This window comes from Neomonachus schauinslandi, chromosome 1, assembly GCF_002201575.2.
Source record: "Neomonachus schauinslandi chromosome 1, ASM220157v2, whole genome shotgun sequence".
NCBI classification, from domain to species: domain Eukaryota; kingdom Metazoa; phylum Chordata; class Mammalia; order Carnivora; family Phocidae; genus Neomonachus; species Neomonachus schauinslandi.
This window is the reverse complement of record NC_058403.1, coordinates 122,961,605-122,977,925: the sequence shown is the minus strand read 5'-3', so window position 1 is coordinate 122,977,925 and position 16,321 is coordinate 122,961,605. Positions and strand designations below refer to the sequence as shown.

The 16,321-nt window shown below is 38.1% G+C and overlaps 1 protein-coding gene across 2 annotated transcripts in view; it reads left to right on the top strand.

Moving 5' to 3' along the window:
• The window catches only part of PCCB (propionyl-CoA carboxylase subunit beta), a 100,391-nt gene that overhangs the window by 71,017 nt on the left and 13,053 nt on the right, over positions 1-16,321 (top strand). For both annotated transcript variants that reach the window (XM_021678882.1, XM_021678883.2), the window contains one exon: positions 13,083-13,206. In XM_021678882.1, coding sequence (XP_021534557.1) covers positions 13,083-13,206 — 124 coding nt within the window. The remainder of the gene's footprint in view (positions 1-13,082; positions 13,207-16,321) is intronic.

The window sequence follows — 16,321 nt, the reverse complement described above, 5'->3', positions numbered from 1 at the left end:
GCCCTATTATCTGCTTTTATATTCTGCTTTCTTTCAGTTTATCTCCTATGCCCCCCCCAAACTTTTGAGCTAGTAGTTTAATACATATATTTTGTTTTTTGCATTTGTGATATTGTAATTAAGTCCATTGTAGAGAACACAAATAGTAACATCTAATTGCAAGGGAGGCTGGAAAAATGTAGCCATTTGCCCGTCATTTCTGTTACAGTGGTAGAAATGGAAGTTGGATTTTAGATCAATACTTAGCAGACTCTGCTACACTCTTAATGCTTTAAAAATCAAGCAAGTAACATGTACATAGGGAAACTTTAATTACAGAAACATGTAAAATGAAATGCACATCTTTTCCTTCTTCCTTCCTTCATATCAGTCTTCTTTCCGAGAGGTAAGCACTATTAAGTTTTGTGTCTATTTTTCCAAAAAAATTTATTACATGCCAAACGATATATCCATATATTTACTTCTAACTCAAAAAACATTGTATTATACACTTCCACACTTTGCTCTTTTTCACTTTCTTTCCGTATCCTATCATACAGATTTACCTCATTTATTGTAATGACTGTATAGTATTCCATTTTATGGAGGGAACATTGCCCTGCTGATGGACATTTAGGTCCTCTAGGTTTTGCTCTTACAAGCAGTACTGCAATAAACATCAGTATGTATATTAGTATATTTTTATGAGTATATTCATTGGATGGGAACCCAGCAATGGAATTTGGTCAGTGAGTATTAATTTTTAAATTTTAAAAAAGAGCGCTTTCTGGATAGTCAAGCTTAGTGGTGGTCTCCTAAGTCGAGAACTCTACATATGCTTCAAGAACTGTATAGGTTAATAAGAACAACAATTAAAATTATCATTTTCATGGCTTTAATATAGCCCAGAGACAGGAAACTACAAACTTCAATTAACAATAAGAACAACTCCAATTTCTAGTTGGTCTGTTTCTTGAGTTCCCACTACAGGTCTCTGTGGAGAGTTGGAGTGCTGAGAAACTGCACAGAAGAAAGAGAAGGGAATTTAGGTAAAATTACTCTAAGGAAGAGGAAGTTCACTGTAAGAGTGAAAATACTGGAAAAGAGCCCTGTTAGGTCAGCAATGACTTCAGGGGAGGAACTTAAACATGCACACAGGAATAAAGAAGGCAGTCATGGAAGGGCATTGATTCCGGTGAAGACCTATTAGAAGGAAGGGAGAGGCATTTTTGGAAATTGTGACGTGAAGGAAAAATAAAGCAAGGTAGATTTATGTCTACAAGATAAAAACCACAGATATTGAAGGAGCTATTACCCCTTTCATTACCCCTCCCTAAAATCAAGATGTGTATTAACTAAATGGCATTTTGCTGTACTGACAGACAAGGGGGCTCTTGAACTGGGGGTCATGTTTGCCATCCCACTGCCAACTCTGTGAACAAAATGCACAGATACAAGTAGTTTATATAAAGCTTTTTAAAATAAAAAATGAGAATAAAAAACTTGAATTGAGAAACACCCTTTGCTATAAAGTCAATCATGAAGTAGATGATCATACTGCAGTATGAGTTCAGTAGCTTCAAGTTAGTATTTGAGGTTATGAAAACTATAAACTTAGAAACTCATGACAAAATTGATATGACATAGGAGTAAAGTAAAGCTGATTGAATTAAAATGGTGGGGGGGACCCAAAATTGTTTATCAGACATGAAGACAGAATTAGAGAGTGTTTTAGGGAGAATTCACTTGAATGAAATTTAATAAGGAACACTGAAGAAAAGTAGAAAAACCAAGAAATTGAAGATAAAAAAGTAAAAAAGTGATTTAAGTAGATGATAAGCAAAGAGTGAACATAGATGTAATTGGAATGTCTGAGGAAGAAAAATCAAGACCTGAATTAATGTTTAAAACTGTGTTCTAAGAAAGCACATATAAAATAAGACCTAGAGCTACCTAATGAAAAAGCCCACTGAGCACCTGGAAGAATTAACCTAGAGCGATCAAACTTGAGTAAATATCCAAGAGTGACCATTAGATTTTTAAAGTAAAAAATCTTCAGGACTTGGAGGCAAAAATTTCCTGTACCTTATAAAGATGAGAGACTGAGTAGCATTGGACTTCTTAAAAGCAATACATAAAACAAGCAACAATGGAAAAGCACTTTCAGGAGAATGGAGGAGAGATTATGAGACTAAGGATTTTATATCTGGCCAACCTGATATTCATATATTAAGACTAGAGAAAACCAGTTTTAACTATGGAAGAACTGAGGGAATACTGTGTTCCCAGGCTTTTCTTGAGGAATCTTCTAGCAGATGAGTTTCATCCAAGTAAGAGGTTTTCAAGGAGAAATTTCAATGAAAGAATTGGCGGTGCTTATTTAATTATAATTCTAAGACTAAAGCAGGGCTGGAAATGAGGATGGGGGACAATGTATAAATGCTGTTACAGTTGCAGAAAAAATGCAGCTGAAAAAATGGGAGAAGGAAGAAGAAAGAGTATAGCAGCATAAGTTCACTGATTGTTGAATCAACAGATACTATTACAAATAGGCAACCCAGTGAATAAAACAGGAAATAATAAACAGATGAAGGCTTATTAAATAGGTATGATTACAAAAGTACCCACTAGATCAAAGATATAAATTCGCAAATAACAGTATAAACACACAAACAGCAAATACAACATGGTTCATAGAGAGTAATTATAAAGAGTAAAAACCAGATGTCTTTTATGTGAATAAATATGAATGGATTAGCTTATTAAACTCACTTATCTCCTTTATTAAAAAGAGGTTTAATTTGTCTCATAAAGCAAGACCAACTATATGTGATATATAGCAGACACTTAAAATGATTCAGAAAAGTTAAAAATAAGGGATGGGCAGGAGGTATACCAGAGAACGGAAACAACATAGCAGTGTTTGTGATGCTAATATTGGATGACATAAAATTGAAGTTTTAATTATGGCAAGGAAAGACATTTTCACATGGTAAAAGCCACAATTCATACTGGTGATAAAAAAAAAAAATCTGTGTCCCAAATGATAAAACCATGAACTTTATAAAGCAGAAACTATGGGAAATCCAAGGAGCCATAGGTAGAAACAAATATTTGACTTAAACACATAATTAATACAAGGCATGTCAAATGGACCAAAAAAAAAAAAAGATATATGAGATCTCAGTCACACTAATAGGTAGATCTCCAGGATCTATTTCAGATGTTACAGCCTTGTAATAGGCATTAAATCATCACTTCCAGTATGCATGGAACATTCACAAAAGTTGATTACATATTAGGCCAGAAAGAGAGCATTGTTAAATTCCATAAAGCAAAAATACCACAAACACTGATCAAAACTATAAATTTATAGCAACAGAAACAAAAGTATGGTTTCACTTGCAAATCTATTCTTGATTGAAATGAAAAAATACAGTTATTGAAGTGGGCAAGATGGCGGAGGAGTAGGAGACCTAAATTTCGTCTGGTCCCAGGAATTCAGCCAGATAGGTATCAAACCATTCTGAATACCTACAGACTCGAGATCAAAGAAAAGAATAGCAGCAACTCTCTGAACAGAAAAGTGACCACTTTCTGGAAGGTAGGATGTGCGGAGAAGTGAATCCGAGGTGATATTCGGGAAGATAGACCTTGGGGGAAGGGATCCTCCTCAGCTGGCTACTGGCAAGTGATAGAGCAGCGGAGCACAAAATCGGAACTTTTAGAAGGCAAGATTTCGTTTTTTGGTTTTTTTTTTTCCCTTTTTTGATGGCTGCATAGTATTCCATTATATATATATACACCATATCTTCTTTATCCATTCATCTGTTGATGGATATCTTGGCTCTTAACATAGTTTGGCTATTGTGGACATTGCTTCTATAAACATTGGCGTGCACGTACCCCTTTCGGATCCCTACATTTGGGGTAAATACCCAGTAGTGCAATTGCTGGATCGTAGGGTAGCTCTATTTTCAACTTTTTGAAGAACCTCCATACTGTTTTCCAGAGTGGGTGCACCAGCTTGCATTCCCACCAACAGTGTAGGAGGGTTCCCGTTTCTCCACAGCCCGCCAACATCTGTCGTTTCCTGACTTGTTAATTTTAGCCATTCTGACTGGTGTGAGGTGGTATCTCATTGAGGTTTTGATTTGGATTTCCCTGATGCCGAGCGATGTTGAGCACTTTTTCATGTGTCTGTTGGTCATTTGGATGTCTTCTTTGGAAAAATGTCTCTTCATGTCTTCTGCCCATTTCTTGATTGGATTCTTTGTTCTTTGGGTGTTGAGTTTGAGAAGTTCTTTATAGATTTTGGATACTGGCCCTTTATCTGATATGTCATTTGCAAATATCTTCTCCCATTCTGTTGGTTGTCTTTTGGTTTTGTTGACTGTTTCCTTTGCTGTGCAAAAGCTTTTTATCTTGATGAAGTCCCAATAGTTCATTTTTGCCCTTGCTTCCCTTGCCTTTGGCGATGTTTCTAGGAAGAATTTGCTGTGGCTGAGGTTGAAGAGGTTGCTGCCTGTGCTCTCCTGTAGGATTTTGATGGACTCCTGTCTCACATTGAGGTCTTTCATCCATTTTGAGTCTATTTTTGTGTGTGGTGTAAGGAAATGGTCCAGTTTCATTCTTCTGCACGTGGCTGTCCAGTTTTCCCAACACCATTTGTTGAAGAGACTGTCTTTTTTCCATTGGACGTTCTTTCCTGCTTTGTCGAAGATGAGTTGACCACAGAGTTTAGGGTCCATTTCTGGGCTCTCTGTTCTGTTCCACTGATCTGTGTGTCTGTTTCTGTGCCAGCACACACTGTTATGATGATTACAGCTTTGTAATAGAGCTTGAAGTCTGGAATTGTGATGCCACCAGCTTTGCTCTTCTTTTTCAACATTTCTGTGGCTATTCAGGGTCTTTTCTGGTTCCATGCAAATTTTAGGATTATTTGTTCCATTTCTTTGAAAAAAGTTGATGGTATTTTGATAGGGATTGGATTAAATGTGTAGCTTGCTCTAGGTAGCATTGACATTTTCACAATATTTGTTCTTCCAATCCATGAGCATGGAACGTTTTTCCATTTCTTTGTGTCTTCCTCAACTTTTTTCATGAGTATTCTATAGTTTTTTGAGTACAGATTCTCTGCCTCTTTGGTTAGGTTTATTCCTAGGTATCTTATGGTTTTGGGTGCAGTTGTAAATGGGATTGACTCCTTAATTTCTCTTTCTTCTGTCTTGTTGTTGGTGTATAGAAATGCCACTGATTTCTGTGCATTGATTTTATATCCTGCCACTTTACTGAATTCCTGTATGAGTTCTAGCAGTTTTGGAGTGGAGTCTTTTGCACATAAAGTATCCTATCATCTGCAAAGAGTGAGAGTTTGACTTCTTCTTTGCCGATTCAGATGCTTTTTATTTCTTTTTGTTGTCTGATTGCTGAGGCTAGGAATTCTAGTACTATGTTGAATAGCAGTGGTGATAGTGGACATCCCTGCCATGTTCCTGACCTTAGGGGGAAAGCTCTCAGTTTTTCCCCATTGAGATGATATTTGCTGTGGGTTTTTCATAGATGGCTTTTATGATATTGAGGTATGTATCCTCTCTCCCTACACTCTGAAGAGCTTTTTTTTTTTTTTAAAGATTTTATTTATTTATTTGAGAGAGAAAGAATGAGACAGAGCATGAGAAGGGAGAGGGTTAGAGGGAGAAGCAGACTCCCCACCGAGTGGGTTGTCTGATGCGGGACTCGATCCCAGGACTCAGTTGCTTAATTGAGCCACCCAGGCGCCCATACACTCTGAAGAGTTTTAATCAAGAAAGGGTTCTGTACTTTGTGAAATGCTTTTTCTGCTTCCAATGAGAGGATCATATGGTGGTTCTTCTTTCTTTTATTAAGGTATTGTATCACATTGATTGATTTGCAGATGTTGAACCAATCTTGCAGCCCAGGAATAAGTCCCACTTGTTCGTGGTCAATAATCCTTTTAATGTACTGTTGGATCCTATTGGCTAGTATTTTGGTGAGAATTTTTGCATCCATGTTCATCAGGGATATTGGTCTGTAATTCTCCTTTTTGATGGGGTCTTTGTCTGGTTTTGGGATCAAGTAATGCTGGCCTTGTAAAATGAGTTTGGAAGTTTTCCTTCCATTTCTGTTTTTTGGAACAGTTTCAGAACGATAGGTATTAATTCTTCTTGAAATGTTTGGTAGAATTCCCCTGGGAAGCCATCTGGCCCTGGGTTCTTTTTGGGAGATTTTTGATGACTGCTTCAATTTCCTTAGTGGTTATAGTTTTGTTCAGGTTTTCTATTTCTTCCTGGTTCAGTTTTGGTAGTTTATACATCTCTAGGAATGTGTGCATTTCTTCCAGATGGTCTGATTTGCTGATATATAGTTGCTCATAATATGTTCTTATAATTGTTTGTATTTCTTTGGTGTTGGTTGTGATCTCTCCTCTTTTATTCATGATTTTATTAGTTTGGGTCATTTCTCTTTTCTTATTGATAAGTCTGGCCAGGGGTTTATCAATCTTAATAATTCTTTCAGAGAGCTAGCTCCTAGTTTCGTTATTCTGTTCTACTGTTCTTTTGGTTTCTATTTCATTGATTTCTTCTCTGATCTTTATTAATTCTCTTCTCCTGCTGGGTTTAGGCTTTATTTGCTGTTCTTTCTCCAGCTCCTTTAGGTGTAGGGTTAGGTTGTGTATTTGAGACCTTTCTTGTTTCTTGAGAAAGGCTTGGATTGCTATATACTTTCCTCTTAGGACTGCCTTTGCTGCATCCCAAAGATTTTGAACAGTTGTGTTTTCATTTTCATTTGTTTCCATGATTTTTTTTAATTCTTCTTTTAATTTCCTGGTTGACACGTTCGTTCTTTAGTAGGATGCTCTTTAGCCTCCATGTATTTGAGTTCTTTCCGACTTTCCTCTTGTGATTAAGTTCTAGTTTCAAAGCATTGTGGTCCGAAAATATGGAGGGAATGATCCCAGTCTTTTGGTACCGGTTGAGACCTGTTTTGTGACCTAGGATGTGATCTCTTCTGGAGATTGTTCCATGGGGACTAGAGAAGAATGTGTATTCTGTTGCTTTGGGATGGAATGTTCTGAATATATCTGTGAAGTCCATTTGGTCCAGTGTGTCATTTAGAGCCTTTATTTCCTTGTTGATCTTTTGCTTAGATGATCTGTCCATTTCAGTGAGGGGGGTGTTAAAGTCCCCTACTATTATTGTATTTTTGTCGATGTGTTTTTTTGATCTTGTTATTTATTGGCTTATATACTTGGCTGCTCCCATGTTAGGGGCATAGATATTTACAATTGTTAGATCTTCTTGTTGGATAGACTCTTTAAGTATGATGTAATGTCCTTTCTCATCTCTCATTACAGTCTTTGGTTTAAAATGTAATTTGTCTGGTACAAGGATTGCCACCCCAGCTTTCTTTTGATGTCCATTAGCATGGTAAATGGTTTTCCACCCCCTCACTTTCAATCTGGGGGTGTCTTTGGGTCTAAAATGAGTCTCTTGCAGACAGCATATCAATGGGGCTTGTTTTTTAATCCAATCTGATAGCCTGTGTCTTTTGATTGGGGCATTTAGCCCATTTACATTCAGGGTAACTATTGAAAGATATGAATTTAGTGCCATTGTATTGAGTGTAAGGTGACTGTTACTGTATGTTGTCTCTGTTCCTTTCTGGTCTATGTTAGTTTTTGGCTCTCTCTTTGCTTAGAGGACCCCTTTCAATGTTTCTTGTAGGGCTGGTTTCATGTTTGCAAATTCTTTTAGTTTTTGTTTGTCCTGGAAGCTTTTTATCTCTCCTTCTATTTTCAGTGACAGCCTAACTGGATATAGTATTCTTGGCTGCATATTTTTCTCATTTAGTGCTCTGAATATATCATGCCAGTCCTTTCTGGCCTGCCAGGTCTCTGTGGGTAGGTCTGCTGTCAATCTAATGTTTCTACCGTTGTAGGTTACAGACCTCTTGTCCTGAGCTGCTTTCAGGATTTTCTCTTTGTCTCTGAGACTGGTTTTACTAATAGATGTCAGAGTGTTGACCTATTTTTATTGATTTTGAGGGTGGTTCTCTGTGCCTCCTGGATTTTGATGCCGGTTTCATTCCCCAAATTAGAGAAGTTCTCTGCTATAATTTGCTCCAATATACCTTCTGCCCCCCTCTTTCTTTCTTTCTTCTTCTGGGATCCCAATTATTCTAATGTTTTATCTTATGGTATCACTTATCTCTCGAATTCTGTCCTCGTGATCCAGTAGGTGTTTATCTCTCTTTTTCTCAGCTGCTTTGGTCTCCATCGTTTGGTCTTCTATATCACTAATTCTCTCTTCTACTTCATTTATCCTAGCAGTCAGAGCCTCCATTTTTGATTGCACCTCATTAATAGCCTTTTTGATTTCGACTTGGTTAGATTTTAGTTCTTTTATTCTCCAGAAAGTGATTCTCTGGTATCTTCCATGCTTTTTTCAAGCCCAGTTAGTATCTTTATAATCGTCATTCTGAACTCTAGTTCTGACATCTTACTAATGTATTGATTAGGTCCTTAGCAGTCAGTACTGCCTCTTGTTCTTTTTTTTGAGGTGAGTTTTTCCATCTCTTCATTTTGTCCAGAGGAGAATAGATGAATGAGAGAACAAAATGCTAACAGGGTAACAACAACCCCAGAAAAATACACACTAAACAAATCAGAAGAGACCTGAAATACAGAGGAAAAGAAAGGGGAAGAAAGGGAAAAAGAAAAAGAAAAAAAAAAGAATATGATCAAATATGATCAGGCTGGTGAATAGATCAGTGCCACAGACTAGATTTTGGGCGTATTTTGGTCTGTTAGATGAAACTGCCTCCCTAAAATTTTAAAGAAAAACTTATATGTACAAAAATAAGGGTATATACAGTGAAGGGATAGAATATGATTATAAGTGTTTATATTGAAAAAGATTTTATAGAAGGAATTGATAAGATGGTGTTGAAAAAAGAAGGAAGAGAAATTAAAAAAAAAAAGGGAGAGAATGTGATCAGGCAGGAGACTAGAACAAAGCCATACACTAGAGATCTAAGGTATATTTGGTCTGTTAGAAGAAACTGTATCCCAAAATTTTAAAGAGAGAACAACTTATATATATATATATATATACCAAAAATAAGGTTAACTACTATGAAGGGATAGAATATGACTCTAAAACTGAAACATAAAAAAGATTTTTAAAAAATGGATTGATAAGATGTTGGTTGAAAAAGGGAAAAAAAAATAGAAAAAAAATTAAAAAAATTAACTTTGAAAGATTGCAGAATCATGGGAAAAATGGCCATGAATTCTATGTGCTGTATTCCCCTAGCTCTGGAGTTCTGCCATTCTCTTTGATCAATAAACTTGGTCTTGGCTGGCTGTTCTTGCTGATCTTCTGGGGGAGGGGCCTGTTACCCTGGTTCTCAAATGTCTTTGTCCGAGGTGGAATTGCCCCGCTCTTGCCCGGGCCGGGCTAAGTAATCTGCTCAGGTTTGCTCTCGGGAGCTTTGTTCCCTGCAAGCTTTCCATTCAGCTTTGGAGGACAAGAGTGAAAGTAGCGGCCTCCCAGTCTCCGCCCCAGAGGAGCCAAGAACTGGGGGCCCCAGTCCTCAGTGAGCCCCCAGAGAAAAGCAGTCAATCACTCCTGTCTCCCTGGTCTCCAGCCACACTCTGTGCTCACATGGCCTGTGACCGAGAGTTTCTGTCTCTGGCACCCGACCCCGTTTACAGTCTTCAAACCCAGCAGATCCCTGCGGTGCGTTCCCGCGCCACTTCTCCCAGGGGAGGAAGGGGAGTCTCCCCGGATCTGCCGCTGGTTGGGTCCCTGCTGGAAGAGCAGTGGCCCGACTGTGCCGCAGATCACGGGTTATGGCAACCCCGATCTGAGAGCCCACTCCTCAGCTCTGTCTTTGCAGCCAGCTTCCCCCCTCCGATATCTGGGAGCTCTGTACTCAGGCCCCCCTGTCTTTCTGTGACTCCGTGCTCACCCGGCCTGTGACCCAGCATTTCTATCTCTGGCTCACGACCCCGTGTGGAGTCTTAAAACCCAGCAGATCCCTGCGGTGCGCTCCTGCGCCACTCTTCCCCGGGGGAGGAAGGGGAGTCTCCCCGGATCTGCTGCTTGTTGGGTCCCTGCTTCTACAAAGTGATCACTTTTCTGTTCAGAGAGTTGCTACTATTCTTCGGTCTCCTGTTCAGTTTGTAGGTGGTGAGAATGGCTTGATACCTATCTAGCTGAATTCCTGGGACCAGATGAAATTTAGGTCTCCTACTCTTCCACCATCTTGCCTTTCAAATAAATCTGGAAAAAAAAAAAAGACTAATATCCTTCATACGTTAAAAAAAACTCTTAAAAATGACGGAAGTAAAGACCAAAATTGATAGAAAAACAGGCAGGAACCATGGATAGCTCACAAAAATATATATAAAATGGACCTTAAAGATATGGAAAGATTTTCCACTTGACTCATTATGTTAGAAATGCAAATTAAAATTACACTGAGTCATCATTTCTCATCTGGCAGATTGGCAAAAAATTAACAACTTGAAAACATTTTCCATTGGTAAGTCTGGCAAAGCAGACTGTCTCATAAATTGCTGGGAAGGGCATATGGTAATTTCTAAGACTAAGTGGGTATTATTTACATGTGAACCCAGCAGTGTACCTTTCAGGTATTTATACTGAAGATACACTTCTCATCATTCAAAATTATAGACGTTCAAGGTTACTACTGTTGTGTTATTTGCAATTGCAAAATAATGTAGGCAGCCTGAATTTAATGTAAGCAACACATGGGAGATAAGTTGAGTAAACTTTGGGACCTCCACAGAGTAGAGTCCTAGGCAGGAAAAAGAGCGAGCGTGATCTCTATGAACTGATAGGAAGCAATTCTCAGGATATATTGTTAAGTGAAGAAATCTGAAGTGCTAAAGAGTATTTGTAGTAGGTTACTTTCCTTCTTAGACAGAAGTGGGAATTAAAAAGATATACATGTATCTACTCATTTCTGTAATATACACATGAGAGATAAATCAGAAAATGAGATTAATGACAGGGTGAGTAGAATTAGGGTGGAAGGGAGTGACATTAGTCTATGTTAATGTTTACATATTAAAGAAAAGATTGAGGGAAAACCTTTAAGATGGAATAAAAACAAATGAACCTGTGTTTCAAATGAATAACTTTTAAAGACAGTATTTTGACTATATACCTTTAGTCCAGCGACGAATAGTTGTAAAGCAGTACTGAATTTTAGTTTTTGTTTTGTTTGCAGTAATAGGGGGTTTTCTGAAACCAGTTACTCTGTATTTAAGGATTAAATAAGTTCATTTTGAGGATAATGGGAGTCCAATATCTACTGTAGGAGAAAGGAGTTCTGAATATGGTAAGGGGCAAATTAGAATGAAACCCATGGTTGAATTGGATTAGAATTAGAGTTATTAATATGAACTCAATGGTTTCATTCTACTTTTGGAAATGGGTGTGTGTGTGTCTTTGGATTTCCTAGCTCTGTCCTCTAGGACAGCTTTTTAGAAGCAAGCTTACCTGCACCTCCCCCCCACCTCCCCCAAGGAATCTGAGCCCTTTGGAGAAATGGCTGATTCTGGGCTTGGGCCAAGAAAAATTACAAGATGAACCTGCAAGTAAGGTAATTCCAGAATGTAACATAGTGCTCAAAGAGCAATGGAGAAACATCAAGTGGCACAGGACCCTCCTTGAATGAGCTCTCACTGGCAAATATGGGGCAATTTAAACATAAAATAATGATGGCAAAGATTACAATCCACATAATAAAACAAGAATTCCTAAGTTCATACTTGTGGATGATGTAAATAAATGGGAAAGACAAGAGAGCTCTCTGATAGTAGAATTCTAGCTAATAAATGGGGTGAGGGAAATCCCCGTTCGGCAGCTATCATGGCAATAATTGCGTCAGGTAAGAATCATGAATGCTAAAGCTAGTGGGTGAAAATTTGATGAAAAATAGGATTTTTACATAATTTCTAAGTATTTCCCCACAGTATACTTATTTTACAGGGGAGAAACCTGCATATATCACCACCATTAATGGCCAAATTGACATTATGTGCACCCCCTCCCCTTTTTTTAAGTACCAACACCGGGCTTGAACCCATGATCCTGAGTTCAAGACCTGAGATGAGATCAAGAGTCAGACACTAAACTGAGCCAACCAGGTGCCCCCATTATGTGCCTTTTGATGTGATTTACTGAGAGGGTCACTTTTGTGATACTCTGCCGAGAATGATTACCCTGACATTAAATATGAAGAAACATTAAACCCAAATGGAAGGCAAATAACCAAATGACCAGTCTGTGGTCTTCAAAGATGTCATGGTCATGAAGAAAAGGACTGAGGGGGGAATTATAGCAGGCTAAGTGACGTGACTACTAGAAGCAACTGCTGCTCTTGGGTTAGATTCTAGAACCAGATTTTTGTTGCTATAAAGAGTGTTACTGGAATAACTGGCAATATCTGAACAAGGTTTTATAGTAGCTAGTAGTATTAGTTTCCTGATTTTGACAATCTCACTGCAGTTTTATGATAATGTCCTTGTTCTTAGGAGGTACATCCTGAGGTACTTAGAAGTAAAGAGGCATCTTGTCTGTAACTTACTCTCAAATAGTTCAGGAGAAAAATTGTGTGCATAGACGTACATATGTAGAGAGAGAAAAATATATATGTGTATATATAAATAAATTTACATTTATATATATATAAATATATATAAATAGGAAAGAGAGGAGATGTAGGTGGGGACAGAGAGGGAACGGTAAAACGTATGTGGTAAAATGTTAAATGGAGATATACTTTTTTTACTGTTCTGGAAATTTTTATGTAAGTTTGAAATGATTTCAAAAATAAGGTTAAAAGAGTAAAATAATGCCAAATTCAAATAGAACCTTTAAAAAAGGGTGCACTGGTTTCTCCTCCCCAGCAGGGAGGAGGCACTGCCATGCCTGCATCCTTGCAGACCCCACGGTGGGTGGGGGCTCTCCACCTCTGTCATTCTGTAATGTAGCTGTATCTCGTTCTTTATCATTTTGAGCTCAGGTGTAAATTTATCCCTGCAGGTTGTTGATGAGCGAGAATTTTTTGAGATCATGCCCAATTATGCCAAGAACATCGTTGTTGGTTTTGCAAGAATGAATGGGAGGACCGTTGGAATTGTTGGCAACCAACCTAAGGTGGCCTCAGGTAGGCGGGAGAGGCTCTCACCAACCTCGGGTGGCAGCTGGGGGCCAGGGCTGCCTGGGCTCACAGTGTCTGCCTTCTGCCTTTTCCTCAGAGGAGCCTTCCATGGCCAGAGAAGAAACTCCGATAGATGTTGTTATAAAAGCTCTTTTCTCTTTTAATGTTCATATCTCAAAATGCTTCTTTCATACTTTAATTTTTTTAAGGCTTATAGATAACTTTCTTTTTTCGAGTTCAGAAGGTCTTTACTTTTTCAGAGGTCTGCTTTCTGTCTCCTGCTGGTTAGATTTATGTCTCACCCACTAAACTATAAGCTCCATGAGGGCAGGGTGTCCTAGCCATCATTTTACCTCCACTGTCTTCAGGGGTGTCCAGGACACAGTTGGTGGGTGATGAGTTAACAGCATCTTCCCGTGTCTGTGCCCCACAGCCTCCTGGGGAGATGGCCAGAGCTGAGCTACGGCCAGCCAGGTCATGGGGACTCGTCCATGGCTGTGCTCTGGGTACAGTTGGAAGTGTGGCATGGGGACTGTAGACACTGCTTTTCTCCTATTTTCCTTCTTAGGTTTGTTTTGAATCCCTGTGTAGGAGAAATACCCCCTCCCTTATTGGCCCAGCTTCATCTTTTGTTTCTGTCATGGCAATTTTACCTTGTCTTTAGAAAAAAGTGTATTTTTTTTTAACAATATTTTTTATCACGGTAAAAAAAAAATATGTGTGTATAAATAACAAAGTTTGCCTTTTTAACCAATTTTAAGGGTATAATGTAGTGGCATTAATTACATTCACACTGTTTGCAGCCATTACCACTATCTTCCAGAAATTTTTCAAGTAGAAAAAGACTCCCTTTCCACCTTACCGACACACCTTGATAATGCCTTTTCCTCAGAGGAGCCCTCCATCGCCAGAGAAGAAACTCCGATAGATGTTGTTGTAAATCTCCTTTCTATGAATTTACCTATTCTAGGTATCCCGTGTAAGTGGAATCATGTTGTAGTTGTCTTTTTGTGTCTAATTTATTTTACTTAGCATAATGTTTTCAAGGTTCATCAATGTGGTAGCATGTATCAGAACTTCATTTTAACTTTTCACAGCTAAGTAATAGTCCATTGTACGTGTATACCACATTCATCTGTGATGGACACTTGGTTTGTTTCCAGCTTTTGGCTGTTGTGACATCGGTATGCAAGTATCTATCTGAATCTCCTTTTTCAGTTCTTTTGGGTATACACCTAGGAGTGGAATTATTGAGTCATATGGTAATTTTATGTTTACTTTGAGGAAACACCATACTGTTTTCCACAGTGACTGCGCTGTTTTACATTCTCACTAGCAATGCATGGGGTTCCAGTTACGTCTCACTGTCTCCAGCACTTATTTTCTGCTATGTTTTGATAAATAGCTATCCTAATGGGTGATTTTCATTTAAATTTCCCTAATAATTAGTGATGTTGAGCATCTTTTCATGTGCTTATTGGCCATTTGTAGGTCTTCTTTGGAGAAATATCTATTAGATTCCTTTGTGCATTTTTAATTTTTTTTATTTGACAGAGAGAATGAGAGAGAGCGAGCACAAGCAGGGGGAATGACAGAGGGATAGGGAGAAGCAGGCTCCCTGCTGAGCAAGGAGCCTGATGGCTCAATCCCAGGACTCTGGGATCATGACCTGAGCCAAAGGCAGCCGCCTAACTGACTGAGCCACCCAAGCGCCCCTCCTTTGTGCATTTTTAATTATTTGTTTCTGAATTGTTGGAGTGCTTTATATTTTGGATATTAAAGCCTTATCAGGTATATGATTTGCAAATATTTCCTCCCATTCTGTAGTTTGTCTTTTCACTTTCTTGATAATGTCATTTGGTGTACAAAAATTTTAAAATTTGATGAAGTCCAATATATCTTTGTTGTTGTTTGTGCTTGGCAGGGTACCTGTTGACAAGTCCAGTGTCATGAAGCTTTCTCCCTGTTTTCTTTTAGGAATTTTATGCTTTTAGCTTTTACATTTAGTTTTGATCAATTTTGAGTATATTTTTACATATGATGTGAGTTAAGGGTCCAACTTTATTCTTTTGATGTAGAAATCCAGTTATCCCAGCACCCATTTGTTGAACAGATGTTCTTCCTATTGAATATCTTGGTATCCTTGTCGAAAATCAGTGGGCTGTAGATGTGTGGGTTTTTTCCTGGACTCTTAATACTATTTAATTGGTCTGTTTAGGTTTATCCACATGCTGGTTTTCATTACTGTAGTTTCGTGTAGTAGGTTTTAATATTGAGAACTGTGAGCCTTCTCAAATTGTCTTTAAAGATTGGTTTGGCTTTTTGGGATCCTTGCAGTTCCATATGAATTTGAAGATTGGCTTTTAGATTTCTGCAAAAAAAGGATGTTGGAATTTTGATAGAGATTGCATTGAATCTGCAGATCACTTTAGGTAGTAAGATGTTTCGACCTGTGAGCATAGGGTATCTTTCCATTTATTTTGGTCTTTTATTTCTTTCAGTAATGTTTTGTAGTCTTTAGTGTACAAGTCTTTCACCTCTTGGTTAAATTTACTCTTACATGTTTTATTCTCTTAGATACTATTATAAATGGAATTGCTTTCTCGATTTCCTTTTTGGATTGTTCGTTATTAGAAAGACAACTACACAACTGATTTTTGTTTGTTGATCATGCAACCTGCAACTTTGCAGAGCTTATTAGCTTTACTAGCCTTCTTGTGGATTCTCTGGGATATTATATAGGATCATATTTTTTTACAAAAAATATTTTTACTCTCTCTCCAATTTGGATACCTTTGACTACTTTTTCCTTTTCTAGTTACTCTGACTAGAATATCCAGCACACTGTTGAATAGCATTGGTGAAAGCAGGCATCCTTATTTTGTTCCTGATCTTAGGGGGGAGAACTTTGTCTTTCACCACTGAATATGTTAACTATGGGTTTTTCATAAATGCCCTTCCTCGTTGTGAGAAAATTTCCTTCTTTCCTAGTTTTCTGAGTGTTGTTTTTTTTAATCTTGAAAGGTTGATAGATTTTGTCAAATCCCTTTTCTGTGACATTTGAAATGATAGTGTAGTTTTTGTCCTTCATTCTATTAATGTGGTGTGTTATGTTGATTGA